The sequence below is a fragment of the Aulonocara sp. 'chitande type north' Nkhata Bay genome, linkage group LG11, assembly GCF_057382095.1.
Source record: "Aulonocara sp. 'chitande type north' Nkhata Bay isolate Kocher_YH1m ecotype deep benthic linkage group LG11, A_spYH_male_GT1.1, whole genome shotgun sequence".
Taxonomy (NCBI): domain Eukaryota; kingdom Metazoa; phylum Chordata; class Actinopteri; order Cichliformes; family Cichlidae; genus Aulonocara; species Aulonocara sp. 'chitande type north' Nkhata Bay.
The window spans coordinates 7,372,834-7,390,225 of NC_141354.1; the positions used below are offsets into that span (position 1 = coordinate 7,372,834).

Sequence of the window (17,392 nt, forward strand, 5' to 3'; positions counted from 1 at the left end):
AACGCTACTCCCACAGACGTCAATTATCACATTAATAGTCTTACTGTGGTTCCTCTAAAAAAAAGAGGGCAAAGCAGATAACGTGTAATTTAGACTCATTTAAAAAATATTTGTTTGATCTGGAAAAGTAGTGTGTTACGTCTTTTTAAGCCCCCTGTAAAGCTAGGACTATTTCTCATTAATCAGGAAAAACAGGAACAGCCCCAAGTTTCTCTTCAGAGCTGTGTCGAGCAGAGTATTCATTTAACGTTAACTAGCATTGACTTCATGAATCTCTTGACAGATGAAATTTTAACCACTGGAGAAAAAATTAAACTCTTTTATTCTTTCAATCTTTCTGAGTTAACTTTAATAAGGTTTTCCTCTAAACCATCAATTTGCCGTTGTCTACAACATGGGGGTAGTTTTTAAAACAGTTAACTAATCATTTGCAGAGGAATGGTTCATTTCAAGTATTTCAGTCAGGTTTTAGGATTTTTTTTGCAAGCTACAAATGATCTGGCTCTGACAGTGGGCTCATTTCTGTTCTTGCTCTGCTAGATCCCAGTGAAGAACTGGATAGCACTGATTTTATTACAGATATTAGTAAACATCATTGTTGTTAAAGGCATTGCTCTACAATAACTGGAAGCATATCTACTTAATATACTTGAATTTGTGCATGTAAATGGGGAGTCTTCCCTGCAGACAAAGGTTAATCAGAGGCCTACAGGCATCCATGCTAGGATCAATACCTTGGACAGTATTATTACCAAACACTGGATACATTTTAATTGCTATGTAGACGACACTCAGCTTTATTTATCCATGAAACCAGATGATATACATCAACTAGTTAAACTATAGGCATGTCTTAAAGAAGTGTCTGCACATAATCAGACTTTTTTCCACTCTTGTGTTCTTAGTGTTAGTTGTAGATCTTTTAGAATGAAAAGTCAGATATATTAATTGATTCGCGTCTAGAATACACACCTTGCTGAGAACAGAGGAAAAAAAGAATCTTCCCATTTAACTTTTTTGTGATTTCCTGCCTCTTCTGAGATAAAAGATGCCACCCAAACACATGAGATATTAATGGAAAGCTCAGGATGTCCTCCATTTAGCACATCAGGATTTAGGGTAGCTAAAATAAGAACAAATGTCCATTACACAGGACATAAATGAATAGTCTGGTTCTCAGGAGGATACAGAGTTAGTATAAATCAAAAGATTCCCCCCCAATCGAGAAAGTTTGCTTAATATTGTTTGGGTCTGCATCAAGCCTTTCTATGATTACTTAAACTATGGAAAATATTGATATTTTTGGAACGAGGTCATAAAGAAAAATTTAGTCCAAAGGTCATATAACATATTTTCGGACTTTTTACAAAGGAATGCGTAAAACACAAACAACTGCAGTTTTGGAGTAGATACCAATGTCTAAAACACATGAAACAATAGTATAGTGTAATAAACAGCAATACAAGAGAAAAGACTGCTGGCCAGAATTATCATACCAAAATAGGATTCTGGTTAAAATCCCAGAAAATTCCCACTAACTAAAAAAAAGAGAGGAAAAAAAATCTTATTTTTAGACATTAAGGGAAACTCACTGTATTTGTACCTTCTGCCTATAAAACATATTCTACTATTGCTGTCTCGTGGGATCTCAAAACCAAAGGCTCGCTGGGCCCTGACCTGTGGCTTTAGGAGCAAGACTCTGGAGCACTGGTAGAGAAGAGGGGTCGAGAGGCGGGCTGTGAGACTCTGGAGACTGTAAGGCTCGGTTCCAATGTTGGTAGAGAGCAGCATGTTCAGACTTGAGCAGACAGATGGGCTCAGCTTCATTACCTCTCTGTCACTGGGCTCAGTGTTTGTGCTGCAAACAGTGCCACACGTCTGTCAGCAAGCTCATCAGTCTCACACACACACACACAAACACACACGCACAGACAGCTCAGTGTTCCGGTATTGCCATATGAATACATTCATTTTAAAGTTTCATAGTCAGTCACTTTTGGTTACTTAACTGAAAAATTGTGAAGTGTGTGTGTGTGTGTGTGTGTGTGTGTGTGTGTGTGTGTGTGTGTGTGTGTGTGTGTGTGTGTGTGTGTGTGTGTGTGTGTTAATCTTTCATCTAGTAGCATGAGTTGGACATACAGACATGCAGTTGTGAAATAATCTCAGAACATCTTCTCAATTATTGTGCTTATAATGAGTTTAAAATGCTCGTTTCCAGTTCCATAGTTTTGCTTATGGACTCTAGAAAAGGTCTGCATGACTCACAGTACCAAATACTCCTTGTTTGTATTATGCTGGGCCTTGTTGCAGCTGCTCAACTTGTCACTGTCTGAAACAAGTTGTTTTAGCTCTCAGCAATGGTTTCAGAACCTGGTGCTCTGAAACCATGCAAGGTGTTACCACCTCCTCCACAGGCTAGAGTGAAGGGTCGAAAGGCAAAGTGTAAACCTAACCACCAAAAAAGAATCTCATTCTTTACTGGAAATGGCAACTACACAGTCACTTGTTTCAAAAAGGTGAGATCATTTGAAGTAACTGAACACGATTTATGGGATGACATGAAATACAGAGTTTGAGTGATACACTATTTGATGACTAGATTCTGTTGAAGCTCCATAGCAGAAGATAGAGACTCCAAAAACTTATTTTTTTATTGAACTTATGCATACACACTCCAGCCCTGATGAGAATGGACAACATAAACATCTGCAACAGAGATTACAACTGGAAGTCTCTGTTTAGTAACTATTACCTACTACCTACTGTGGGTCTTACAGCCGGTTTAGTCTTTTTATAACAGTCAGTGCACAACAGTGTCAATGCTGTCCCTTTTAATAGCTGCATAAAAAATGCACTGAAATGCTGACTGGAGTGAAAAACCTCAGCCGACAGGAAATATCTAAGGTAAGGTACACTTTTCACTTCAGAAGACACAGAATTGTTATGTATATTATAGAATTTCTTACTGAATCCCTTGCAAAAAAAATGCTAATCAGATTATTTCCAGGTGATCAAAATCAGACACTGATAAGAAATACTATTCTGTATTCATAATTCCAAGATTTTCAACACCACTAATGCAAAGGTGTAATCTGGGATGGGGTGTAACACAAAGTGAAAAAAAAAACCCTATTAATCACCGCATAGTTAACGTCAGTAAAACGCCATTTATTTTAAGATTAAGGCAAACCAACCAATTAGGATACAAATAAAACACAGGGAAGCGTCAGAGTCTCTGAAGCCAAAACAACAAACAAAACACAACTTTCTAGCTAAAAAAAAAGACCACTCTTTCTGCAAGAATACAATCTAGACAGCATACATACGAGTGGTGTAGATAATGTGATAGCTGATGTACCTTCCTGGTGCAGTGTTGACCTTTCCCGATGAACATGGTGGTACTTCTTAAAGGAGTTTCTGTTTTACTCTGTGTGATGACACAGCCTCCACCATGTAAAAAAAAAAAAAAGGTAAAATGGCCTGCATTTGTATAGCGCTTTACACTACATTCAGTCATTCACACACACACTGGCAGTGGCAAGCTATATTGTAGCCACAGCTGCCCTGGGGCGCACTGACAGAGGCGAGGCTGCTGGACACTGGCGCCACCGGGCCCTCTGACCACCACCAGTAGGCAACATGGGGTTAGTATCTTGCCCAAGGATATTTGACATGCAGCCTGGGATCGAACCACCGACCTTTTTGCTGCTGTTAAATGAGCATTTTTGTCATTTTTGAAATATAAATTACTATAATCTGTTTCTTAATGTATTTTCTTTTAAAATACAGTGTGTGTATTTTTTAATATTGTAATTATACAAATCTGTAACTATGTGGATATTAGATAGTTTTTAGTAAAATAGAACCCATCTAGAAAGGCAGGGAAAGCCCTGTAACTTACTTTAAAATGAAATATGTTCCTTTAGTCTTATCATAAGGTGGCATAAACAGTGACTGATTTAAATATTCTCATATGCTCATATAATATAAATGGTGTCCCTTACAAAATAGCGATCCAAAAAGAGAGGTCTGTATTTTTTGTATGTTGTAAGAAAGAAGAAAAAAATTTATTTGTGAATGTAAAATATGTAATTTACTGTGTCCTGCAATCTTTAAATGTAAACTTTCTGGCAGTTCTGTATAATTCCAGAACATTTCCTGGCGAAGTTTCACAGATCACACACTATTTAAATATATAATGACTTGTTTACTGTTCCGATTTCCAGTATTTGGGTAGGCGGTTACACACACACACACACACACACACACACAGAGAGAGAGAGAGAGAGAGAGAGAGAGAGAGAGAGAGAAAGAGAGAGAGAGAGCCCCTCCTGCCTCCTCCGGTTTCCTGTCAGAGCAAAGTGAGTGTGCTTGCTTATAAACGGTGTGAGAGAGTGTGTGTGTGAGTGTGTGTGTGTGGATGGTTCAGCAGTGACTCTCCAGCTGCTGAGCGGAGTGGAGCGCACAGCGTAGCGGACGCACAAAGCCAACTCCCTGGACTCTCTCGTACTCCGCGGCTCGTGTGACTGAGAATCTCGGGCAGGGGGACACAGAATCATGAAGGCACGGCGCTGCTCTCTAACTTTCCGCGGAGTTGTATCAGCCTTTCTCATATCTGTGCTGCTGGAGCCCGGGGCTGCCGGTGAGTTACACAAACACCGAAGTTTAACAAACTTTCTGCTTGTTCGCTGTCACGCGCTCTGGTGTCACTATATAACGTATTTAACGCGAACTCGGAGTTCTGGAGCTGAAGGGGGCCGGGGGAAACCTTTCTCTCTGGCGCTGTTCGCGTGGCTCTCCGCAGAGCCGCGAACAGCGAGGTGTAACAGGTGACTCAGAGCGGGCAGAGACGCTTCTCAGCTCTGCTGCCCGTGCAGCCTGAAGCGTACCCACAGAGCGCCTCAGAAAACTTTCCCTCTCGCTGTCAGACCTTTCACTGCTGAGGATCACAGGTTTTAGCAGACCGAACGATTATTTTAAACAGGATTAGGAACAATGATAAAAGGTGTGTGTGTGTGTGTGTGTGTGTGTGTGTGTGTGTGTGTGTGTGTGTGTGTGTGTGTGTGTGTCTGTGTGAAAATAATGGTGCAAAAGTAAGCTGCGTTGTACAGAATCACATTTCTGCCTCTTGCGCATCCATAACGTCAAGACTTTTACTTAAAAGGGTCACTCCACCTATTTTAGGCTTGCATACAGCCTGAACAGGTTTAACGTTTCTTGTAAAACGCACTAAATAGTTATAATAGCATTATGGAATCTGTCAGCTGGAGACCTGTTAGTGCTAAAAGGCAAAAAAATGTGTGCATCTTCTGAGGTGTTCCGGTTCCTCGCTTTGATCAGAGTGAAGAAATGTTTTCATCCATTAGGAGTTTGACTTTTCTCTTTAGCTGTTTGCAATGCAGTAGTGCTTCTTTCCCTCCCAACATGCCAATTAAATAGATCTGGCCACTTTCCATCTGTGACACCATGACAGTTGTCATGTTAGTAAACCACAGAAACTTCCCCTTGTTGACAAGCGGTTAGCTCAACTGTAACAATGTTGACAAGAAGATGAAAACTGGAGTCGTGTATTTTGTTGTCCTCATTACACTTCTCCTTCCCTTCTCCCCCTCTCTCCTGTTTGTTCCTGCCCTCCTCCCACAGCAGGAGCCTATTTTGAACCTGGAAATCCCGCATACCACAAGGACTGTGTGGTCCTGCTGCATTACGTGTCACAAATAGACACACATGCACACAAGAGCAAGAAGACATACAAACTTGTACCCACATGAAGACACAAGCTCACACATAAACTTATTCCATGCCATTCCTCCAGAGCTCCTTGAGCTGCAGGAAGCTCCTCGCTGCTCTTCCACTACTGGACCAGCTTGACATTTTTGGTTATCCAAACAGCAGAGCTGGACTGTTTTTTATCTTCTCCTACTTTTTTTTGCTTCCGACTGATGTCAATAACAATCCGCTCAGCAGGATTTCACAAGGTTTCGTTTTCCTTCATTTCCAGGGAATCTTCATTGTGTTGAGGCAAATGTCGCTGTGCATTTCCTATTTCTTGTGCACAGTACTACGTTTAAGCATGGAAAATATAACTTTAAGCTGCCTGAGTTATGCTCCTTTGATTCCTTTTAACCATATTTGTCAAGTCTTCATTCTCAATACGCTTCACTGGAGCGTTCGGATTCTTAGAGACGAAGGAGGGATGGAGGAAGAGGGGAGGCCGAGAGAGGGAGTTAAACAGGAGGAAGATAAAGACAGGGAGGAATGAGAGGATTAGGGCCAAAGTGGAGTGAGGGGTGGATTAAAAGAGGTGGGAGGATAACTTTCAGGAGCAAAGGGGGAGAGCCCAGCCGCCTGCTGTGGCAGTTATGTGGCCCCGAGCTGCCTTCTGCCAGTTGTCTTTGCACATTTCAGTGACAGCGCTGCAGGGAAAAGAAGAAGGGTTCTTGTTTCAACTCAGATTATTTCACATTTTTATTTCCTGTGTTGCTCCAGAAAAGTGTCAGCAGTAAAATCTCTTTCAGGGTTTTTTTTATAGGATTACTTCTGAAAGCGCTGTAGCTTCACATTGAAATGTGAGCTCATTAGGCCAAGCAATGCTGTCATACCTGAAAGCATAGTTCTAATGTCATTATACTAAATGTCTTAAAATGTTGTTTTTTATTAATTATTTTACAATTTTTTACACATGAAACATTCATGAGTGAGTGTTTGAGCACAGAAATCTTTCACTTCTACTCACAGTAAGAATGCATTTAATTTGGAACAAATTAATTCAGAGCCTTGAAGTGATACAAACCTATTAAATGTTTGCCTGGTTTGCAGATTTTTCCCTTTTTCCAGCAGTCCTTCCTGTATAACGGTGATGAACTGCAGTCAGGTTTCCTGCCTGTCCTCCTATCCACACTAACGTCCTCAGTGCTTTGGAAAAATGGGGAAAGAGGAAGAGAAGCAGGGAGGAAACAGTTTAGCTGATGTGATAATGTGCTCTATATCCTTTAAGTTAGCATTTCTGTTTCTATATATATTCAATTCAAATTATTTCAGTTTTATTTATATAGTGCCGAATTGCATCAACAGTCACTTTAAGGGTAAAGACCCTAGAATGATATGGAGAAAACCCCCCAACAATCAAACCATCCCCTATGAACAAGGACTTGAACATGGTGGTACTTCTTAAAGGAGTTTCTGTTTTACTCTGTGTGATGACACAGCCTCCATACACAGATTTACTGTTGTCCAGATAATGTTAGAGACCACTGGATGTTATGGGATGCTGGATGTTCTTGCTCTAAGCAAAGAAGAAATATCAGTACTATAAAGTAGTTAAAATGATTTACGTCCATCACACCAGTGTACAAATATGTTTAAAAATGTTCATGACTTGTTAGTATTCCTGCCAAGGCTCACAAGAAGACATATCCTGTATATGCCAGTCTGGATGAAACCTTACACGAACATCATCACACAAATAGCAATTATTAACAGAAGTTAATAACCACTGACTCAGCCACTAACAATTTTACAGATGAAGCTCATTGATTCTTAGTGCTAACATTTTCTTCTGCAACATAACACTATTTAACATGCAAATCTTTAACATGTCAAATTGTTTGCCAAAAGTGAACAGTGATGAAGTGGCTCCTCACTAGCACCAGTGCAGGCACTGACAGGGACAGTGCATTTTTGGAAATGCAGTCTAAGATTATAGGTGGAGCCTTCCGCCACCAATTGATGGTTAGCTCGTCTCAGTACGTAGTACGCCAGTCCTGCCATTAGGCCATTGAAGTTGCTCAGGTCAGTTAGTGGCCGCATTGTGTTGGCTGATTGAAATGGATTTTAAACACCATATCATTTATGCCCTTCTAAATCATTAAGCACAGTTGCTGCTAGAAAAACTGTTTAGCATCCAGAATTTTATAACACTCTTATTAAAAAATGTGTACTTAAGCATACTCCATCTGGATAGTAGATACTTCTCAGTCTTTACTTTCTCTGCCACTAACGAGTAGGTATTTATTGTGGTTATTCATTGGTCTGACTGCCAGATGGAAGTCAGTCACAGTAGCATGATTTCCCTCCTGCAGCACAGAGAGATATTACATTTCAATTACCGCTCCTTCAGAAGCCATCAAGAGCATAGTTAATGACAGCCCACACTTTTCCCCTCCACTTTCTCGAGACGCACTGAGGTCACTTGTGTTTTCATACTATAATCCTTGCACAAGGACTCGCAGCAGGGAAAGAGTGCAGCAGTAATAAAAAAAAGACGCTTTAGAAGAGCTTTAGCAGCTGGAACAATGACCCAAATCACAATGCAGACCTTCATGCACAGTTACCCTTTAACTTGCTGCACCAGTCTGCTGAAACTTCAAAGTTAAAGCTCTAAGGCTGCCAACACCACCCATCGAAGATCAGAAGTGCTGGTAACCTAAATTCAGAATTTAAAGTGATTTTTCTTTCCTAATCTTTGTTAAGGATTCTGTTATACCCTGTGCAAAAATAGACCTAAAGTCACTGTTAATGAGCTCTTGATGTGTAGTCAGTATTGCACAAGAGCACAATAAAGATCCATCACCATCGTAAAATATTTGTGCTCAGCGTGTAACTCTAGCTGTGTTACTTATTCGGATTGATGTAGTCTCGGTGGCACTTTGCTGCACTAAATCAGCCACTTTTATTTGTCTCTGAGGTTGTGTGTGGGTGTGAGCGCTCTGCTATTTCACGCTCTCTGTCCTGTTCCAAACTAGGCTCAGTGTGATGGAATGTGCCTTGAAAATATATTAACTGTGCTTCCTGTTAAATGAATAACCCAGTCTGTGCAGACTATGATCGAGTGTCACCCACCCATGTGAACACACACTGCGAGTTGAGGCCTTGCAGTTGGTACTGCATAGGGAAGGTAGCGAGCATCTGTGCATCTGGAAGCCAAATCCCTACTCTGGTCTGGTCGGGTTTTACACTTTGACTTTGCAGAGTTGATCTGACGATAGTGCAGACTGCAGTTGTTTTGTCTGTACCTGAGATTTCAGGCCTGTGAGGGCTGTTGTTGTTTGGAGCTGGGGGCCCCTTTCATCAGATGGAATTGGTTATCTATCATATCAGTCGTCATCTTTCTTTACTCACTCTGTGAAGGAGTCTTTTAAGGATGTGTTTATCTGAAAAGGAAGTAAAGGAAGTAATCTAGGAATTCTTTACAGCAGTGTGGATCATTAGCTCAGGTAGAGAGCTTAAGTGGAATCTCATGACCGGCATAAACTGCTTTATTTGCACTTCTGAGTCAGTGATTGTGAATGATTGACTCAGAAGTAATTGGACAAATACACATGATGTCAAAGTAAATCATGATGCTCTCCCGCTGCGACCACTCTCGTGCCATCCTGTTGTAGCATCCATCTGCTTTTAGTCTGTTTCTCGGTAAGCAGACTGCACTGAGTTCAGAAGACTGACTACCTCATCTGGTGGTCAGATTTTCGAGCTCTTCCTCCCTGAAACCTGCTATTGAGATATATATTTTACATCTTTGACCTGCTGGAGAGCAACCCATTTCCACCAGTAATTCAATTACATTTTCAATTCAATTTTATTTATACACCACCAAATCACAACAACAGTTGCCTCAAGGTCCTTTATATTGTAAGGCAGACCCTACAATAATAGAGAGAAAACCCCAACAATCATATAAGCAAGCTCTTTGGCAACAGTGGGAAAGAAAAACTCCCTTTTAACAGGAAGAAACCTCCAGCCGAACCAGACTGAGGGAGGTGTAGCCATCTGCTGCGACCAGTTGGAGGTGAATTGATGAAGACAGGACAAAGACATGCTGTGGAAGAGAGCCAGAGATTAATAATAACAAATAATTAAATGCAGAGAGGTGTTTAAAGACATAGTGAGTTACAAAGGTGATTGAAGAAGAAAAACTCAAGCTGAGCACCTGAAAGATGAAGACTCTGCCTCCCATTCTACTTTTGGTCATTGGACTCATTCTTATATAGCGCTTTTCTACTCTCCCGGAGTACTCAAAGCGCTGTATACAACATGCCACCCATTCATACCCACTCATACAAGCACTTTCTTCTATACTTAAGTGCAATCTATGCATTCACACACAGTCAAACTCCAATGGACGCATCAGAGAGCAACTTGGGGTTAGTATCTTGCCCAAGGATACTTGGCATACAGACTGGGGAAGCCAAGGATCAAACCATCAACCTTCCAGTCAGTAGCTGATCTGCTCTACCACATGAGCCACAGCCACCCTTTTCACTAGCTGGGCTCACAACCTCAGGACGGCGCGGCACGAAAACGAGAACAGGTGTCATATATAGACAAGAACCAGAAGGGGAATGTTTGGAGGTGTGGTCCCACTCCTGAAATTCAGATAATTTATGTCTAATCAAATACTCAACAAGTAAGCCCGCAGTCTAAGAGTGAAGTGCTCTAATGGGGTTATATGGTACTATAAGGTCATCAAGATAAGATGGGGCCTGATTATTTAAGACCTTGTATGTGAGGAGCAGGATTTTGAATTCAATTCTGAATTTAACAGGGACCCAGTGAAGGGAAGCCAATATAGGAGAAATATGCTCTCTCTTTCTAGTCCCTGTCAGTACTCTTGCTGCAGCATTTTGGATCAACTGCAGGCTTGATCCTGATATTAATGAATTACATTAGTCCAGCCTAGAAGTAATGAATGCATGAACTAGTTTTTCAGCATCACTCCCATAAGAGTTTTTCTTTCTCACTGTTACCAAAGCACTTGCTCATTGGAGGTCATATGATTGTTAGGACTTTCTCTGTTTTCTTTGCATTATTATAGGGTCTTTACCTTAGCCTCCTAGGACCTGGCGTCCACATATGTGGACATCACAAAATACTCAATTTTACTCTACAAGCGCCCCGATATCCACTTACGAGGACATTATACTGCTACTGTTCTCTCGAAATTTTAAACGAATATCCTCATATGTGGCTCTCATTTTTCTTAGAAACAAAAATTAGGTAAAAAAAAAATCTGGTAATTCTTTGTTTTTACATTCATCGGGCCCCAATCAGCCCAAATATCAAAGAGAAATTAAAAATGCATGCCGTGGAAGAGTTCGGGTCTTAGGAGGTTAGAGTATAAAGCAAAAAAGGTAGAAAAAAGAGGGAAGAACCCCCCCCCCCCCCCCCCCCCCCAATTAAAAAGAAAACCCAAATAAAACTGAATTGAATTGAAAATTGACTGATAATTCAAAAGAAGGGCACCTTTGTTCAAAGCCGATTAGTTGCCCCTCATTAGCAGCCAATCTCAGCAGCAGTGTGTACCTGAGATAACCCAAAGAGCTGTGGATTCATTATAAGTTTAAGTGGCAAAATAAGGACAAGTGTAGGAGAGCCACTAAAAGCTTACCAAGGAGCATACCAAGTATCTTGTGCTGAATCCTCTGAGGTTTGAAATATTATCAGTTTTTGACGATTGCTACGTTCCCCCATGCTGAGGCATGATCTGGATTTTCTGCACACTGTTTGTTTACTATGATAAAGCTTTTTTGAGAATCCATAAGACTTTTGCCAAAGGCAAAATGCCTTTGACGTGTCTGTAGTTTGAAGTCTAGTTTCACTATGATCAATACTAGCTACATTGCCCACAAAGTTTTTAGTGATAAAGAAAACATATTCAAATTAGAAACATCAGAAAGGGTCCAGGCTGCAGTAACTTGGGTTTTTTTGAATTTTAGAAAATAAATAATGGGTATTGGGTATTTTATTACGAGTCAGATTCAAGCGGCTCCACTGCAGTTTTTGGTACTTCTGCTCATGAGTTCATTTTTCAGCCCCAAATCTTGGTTTTAACCTGAGGTGTAGGAAAAGATTAAAAGTTCAAAGTTCTGCTCAGTGAAGCTGAACCATAACAGCCTTAGGAGCAGACCTCCCAGCAGAGGAAGGCTTTCAACAACACTAAAACCATCCATGTGTACCACAACACCTGCACACTATACACAGAGCTTCTGTCCCACCCAGAATCTAAAGATTATTTGAACACGAAGCCACACAGAGAACTCTTCCTGCCCTTCCCAGATTTCAAAATACAGCCATAAAGCCTAAAAAGCCCTATGTCGTCTCAGGAACTGTCATATGACATCGTGGCTTAGCTTTGTTTTTTACATTTTCTCCTAGGCCAGCAGTTTGGCAGCTTGGAGCAGACAGGTCTGTTCATGTCACGAAGCAGGGAAAGATCAGAGAGGCGTAGGCGGGTCGAGCCACGCAAAGGAGAACGGCAGACTGTGCTGATTACACGAGCCACCGTACCACATGCAATACTTCTCAGATAACAATCATACAGAGATTAGATCAAACAATATCTGAAAGCTGATTGGGTTTTTTTGTGAAGAAGAAATGAAGACAGAAGAGGCTGCTGTGGACGTTTGTCAAGACGGAACATGAAAACCGATCTCAGCTCAAACTTTGTAAACATGAAAAACACATCTATTAAATGACAAACGACATCACGTGACGTCATTACCACTTCTAAGTCTGTGGCCCTGTTTCTAATGTCGCTACATCATGCGTCAGATTCTTTGAAAACCTTGTGAGTCACTTGCACAGTTTTTAGTCACAAATTGATTCTTTTATCTCTAACTTCCTATAAAACTTAACCGTTTACAACATAAAAGTACAAACTGTTTTTCATTCATGGATTATAATTTAAGAAAGACTTTGATTTATCACTTTTGAGTGCCTTTCTTTTAGTGTACAGTGTCACATGTACCTGGCAACAAAAATGCTCACATGCAAGTTTATGGTTATGTATCTGAAGCATCTAGAGGAAAGAAAATGCTGTCGCTTGATAAAGGCTGACTTTTCATTTAGTTGTGGTTGTCTGTATTGGTGCTTAAGTGTGGTTTTGACCTGTTTCTGTATAGCTTCCTGGTTTCTGTAGGACTCATTTAGCTCATTTGTGGTGGCTGATCCAGGTACAGAGTGTGGCTGTGAGACGGAGATGTTTCCCTGCTAGTGGCTGTCTATGTTGACACTTCATGGTTCAAACCTCATTTAGGTCAGGCAGATGATGCTTTCATGTTGCTCCGCCCTACTGTTTGTGTAACTAAACTTTAAAAAAAAAAAAAGAATAAAGACCTTACATACCAGATGCATAAAATCTGTGCAATTATTTTATGCGTTACAAATGTTTTTCAGACTCACCTATTCTTAATGTAGTACTAGTGTCACAGGACAAATGTAAATAAAAACGTCCACCACTACTGAAGTTGTCAAACTATACTACTACTAGTTGCTGCTCCGGGTCAGTCACCAGTGTGTAAATATATTACATGCCAAGTTCGTGCTCAAAAAATTTGGAAATGCGTGTCGTTTTTTCACAAACATTCAGTGTGTAAAGGTGTTTATTCACCAGCCTCTGATATGTGAAAAGCTCCATTGAGGAACCCACAATATTAGCAGTGCAGAGACCATTACAAACATGAAAGAGGAGTGAATAGTTTAAGTAGCAGGAAAAATAATAATATGAAATAGCTTGCTAACATTTCCCTAATGTGAACTATTCTTTTTTTATGCCTGAGACAAAAAATTACCAGTCAAATACTACTAAAGAACAATATTACCGAATTCTGTTTCAGTACTCATGATATTTAAAAATTTTCAGCTGTAGTTATTCATTTAGATCAGGGGTGGGGGAACCCCAGGCCTACAGGCTTTCGATGTGTCCTTGATCCAATACAGCTGATTTAAATGGCTAAATTACATCCTCAACATGTGTTGAAGTTCTCCAGAGGCCTGGTAATGAACTAATCACTCAGGCGTGTTGACCCAGGGTGATATCTAAAACCTGCAGGACATCAGCCTTGAGGCCTGGAGTTCCCCTACCCCTGATTTAGATTGTATCAAAGATTCTGAGCACATCTTCTGTGTGCCATTTATGTATATTGTTTTTCCTTTATACTCAGACCTGCTAACCTAGGGAATGCACTCAACTTTACTAAGAACACACTGGTCCCCCTTTGCCTTCAAAACTACCTTATTTCAACCATGATAGAGAGTGAATATACTCTCATTACCTCCATTTTTGTCGTAGCATTTGCTTTCATGTATGCGTAGGTGTTAGTAAAAACACGATAGCTTAAAAAGTTTTGAATGAATTCTCATAAAACTTTGTTAACAACACAGTAAACTTTGCTACCAAGGTCTTCAAGGTTGACTTAATGAATTATTGGTCAAAAACTGACAAAAAGACTTGTGTGTCATGTGTATTGCGAACGTATAGAAAGTACTGTATAAAGATTTAAAATCGTGTCACGTTTGACCTGTGACCTCTACTTCAATGTCAATAGATATATCTGGTCAAAGTGATAATAATCCTAGAAAGAGCTATTTAAAACAATGTGTCTTACTACCATTGTTTGTAATTACAACATACAGGCATATAAGGGGAATGATATGGGGAATTCTCAATACCACCTTATTTTAAGACCTTGCTGTGTAAATTAGAGTAACAGGTTATAACCTGTTACTCTAATTAGAATACGTGTACAATGTTAATAAATGAGTATTAATTTTTTGGAAGACAGGATAAACTGCACATGTACAATATATACATATTAGTTTTATCAAAATTGGTTTCAACAGGTCAAATAACAAAAACCTGCACTCTGCGATTGTTTTTACTGAACTACAAACTCCTTAAAGTACTTTTCAGTACTGCTCAGACAATGAGCTGCCTTGGCAGAGGTTTGCACTCTCTCAGTGCTTCTTGTTACTAATATATTAATTTGTTTTGTCTTGACTTTTTAAACTGCAGTCTTATTCTATACCTACTTTTCTCATTTGTTAATCATGAGCTCTTGTTTAGTTTTGGTTCACGTGTAGCTTGGTTATGTGGTGCATTTTGTTTCAGTATATCATTATTGTCCTTACACTGTGCTTACAGCACATCAAACATTTTTTTTGTGAATCGATTTTTCAAAAAAGTTTGGCTGAAACTTTAGGTCTTTAGGCAGAACTTTGGTAATGTTTGGAGAGTACAATTCCAGGAATTTGCTCCAGCAGTCATAACAATGTCAATGCTCTGAACATAAAGCCCACAATGTGATTTTGTTCTAATATATATAAAACAATATATCAAATTTGTGATAGTGCTTGTGTTTCTTGTACAGGCAAAAAAAAATTGTGACTTGCTGTATGGGACAGCAGCACTTGATGAAACATGAAACTAATGCGTGTTGTTGTGTGTGTTATTTGCAGGTCTTGTTTTTCAACTACATGAACTTTGTAAGTTCTGTGATGTGGAGCTTACCTCCTGCAATGGCACAGGTATCTGCAAGACCAACTGCAGCATCTCATCCATATGTGAAAAACCAACTGAGGTCTGTGTTTCTATCTGGTAGGTATCCAAGAGAAGTAAGCAATCTTCATCTCTTAGATGTGATTAACTAAGTGGATGGTATCCTGATAGTTCTTAAGGTATACACTGTTAAACATTATACCTCAATGTGTGTTTAAGGAGAAGGAACGAGACAAACTTGTCCATCGAAACTCTCTGCCACAACCCAGCAGAGCCATTGTACGGCATTACCCTGGATGACTACAACAGCACCACCTGTGTGATGAAGGAAAAGAACACAACAACGGGGTTGGCTCATTTCTGCTCCTGTAAAGGAGCAGAGTGCAACGAAGAGCTAATATTCTCCCAAAGTGAGTACCTAAAATTTTGAAGAAGCTTAAAGCTGTAATTAGATTTTCCTGAAGCCAAGGAGAATAATTCCTGGAGTTCCACAGTTTAGAATGTTTCAGCTCTTTGCTTTGGTTTCACAAACTCCAGCTTCAGTGCTCACATCTACTTCTTGCAAAATGCTAGCCAGTAACTGTTAAAAGTAGTGGTTTGCACTTCCATTTATCAGAAAATTCCAAAGGACTGTAGCTTCCGGTAACTGTTTGCTAACACCATTAATTTCACAACATGTGCCTTGAGACAGTTGTTGTTGAGAATTGGGACTGAACTCTGTGTGTGACAGTGTTTACAGCTACCTCAGCTCTTTCCTGAGGCCCAAAACCTAATTACTGCTGCTTTCAAGTCTGATACTACTTCTTAATGATCCAACCCTGCAATGCCTTCCTTACCTGGTCTGTGACACTTATCCCCGCGCGCAGTTATACCTGCAAAAAGATCACCAAAAACTGTTTACAGACATGCAGGCTCAGCAGCTGTAGGGACCAAAATGTATTTTTTCATTATTGTTCTGACTCACATTTGTCACGATGGTGATATCAGTTTCTAGTAGTTGCTACAATGGGTGTGGTTTCACCTTATTTACCTGGTTGCTCAACAGGTGATAGGATCATTGAGGATGGAGAGGGTAAGTAGGGCTCAGGTATTTTCTGCTGACCGTCTCCTCTGGTCCTGTTTTCATCACTCATTGGCTTATGGCAATGTCTTGTTCACTGCCAATTCATTCATTCATTCATTTATTCTGTTTCCTTCGATAACATCATCATCCGTCAATTCGTAACTTGTTGGAAACTGTTGTGTAGTGCTGTCACAAAAAAGTTTGGTTCCTTCTCTTGGACTTCTTTTTTTGGACAGCAAAAAAGTACAAAGTACAAAAGTACATTCTTTGAAAAATGCGGTGTTTTATATTCTGGTCTCAGTATTTGACTACACAGGAAAAAACACCAGCTTTCAGCTAACCAAATGCAGTTAAGTGTGACACAGTTAAGAGAAAAAGACGCATTTAGCAGATAGATTATTTTATAGTGGCTGCACAGCCCTTCCTGCTGACATGCTTGGCCAGTTCTAAAATGGACCGGCTGTTAGAACAGCACATCTGTATTCCTTTGTCAAGTGTGTCAGTAGCTCTTTGATTCTCCACATTATTTGTTCAGTCATTCGCCCATCCCTGGTACTTTCATTTATTGATACCCGTTCATTCTGTCATCTTATCACCCCCACCTTCTTCTCCTCCTACGCTAAGCTTGTTTCCAACCACTGACAAGGAAACTGCTGTGCGTACCTTGGCATGTACAGTAAAGCTGCTTGCGAAGTTCAAAATGTTGTGGGCCTACTTTTTTTAGGGTCTCATTACGGTTGCTACTGTCTTGTGGAATGATTTGAGAATCCACCGTCACCGCAAACAGGAAGTGGAAACGCAATACTCACACGTAATGATGTTTGGGGAATCCTCAGTGTGGTCATAGAAACACAGCTGGGTTCTGTGTGCCTCTCACAGTGCTGAGAGGAAAAAGTGGGTCTTTCTCAGTGTGTGTGTGCGCGCGCGCATTGTCGTGTAGGCCAGCCGCACTGTAGAGCTCAGACATATGGTTTCCTGTCTGTGTTTAACTCGAATCAGAAACATCTCTTGCACATGGTGAAAGGCTGCGTAGACTTGCAGCACCTCTGTGATGA

The 17,392-nt window shown here is 40.3% G+C and overlaps 1 protein-coding gene across 2 annotated transcripts in view; it reads left to right on the forward strand.

Annotated features, from left to right (window-relative positions):
• The first annotated feature begins 4,377 nt into the window (after positions 1–4,377).
• Positions 4,378–17,392, forward strand: part of tgfbr2b (transforming growth factor beta receptor 2b) — a 43,416-nt gene continuing 30,401 nt past the window's right edge. The window contains exons 1-4 of one of the 2 annotated variants that reach the window (XM_086310328.1): positions 4,378–4,642; positions 15,235–15,373; positions 15,494–15,684; positions 16,320–16,346. In XM_086310328.1, coding sequence (XP_086166454.1) covers positions 4,558–4,642; positions 15,235–15,373; positions 15,494–15,684; positions 16,320–16,346 — 442 coding nt within the window. In that variant the 5' untranslated portion in view covers positions 4,378–4,557. The remainder of the gene's footprint in view (positions 4,643–15,234; positions 15,374–15,493; positions 15,685–16,319; positions 16,347–17,392) is intronic. The other variant, XM_086310329.1, reaches the window with a different exon arrangement.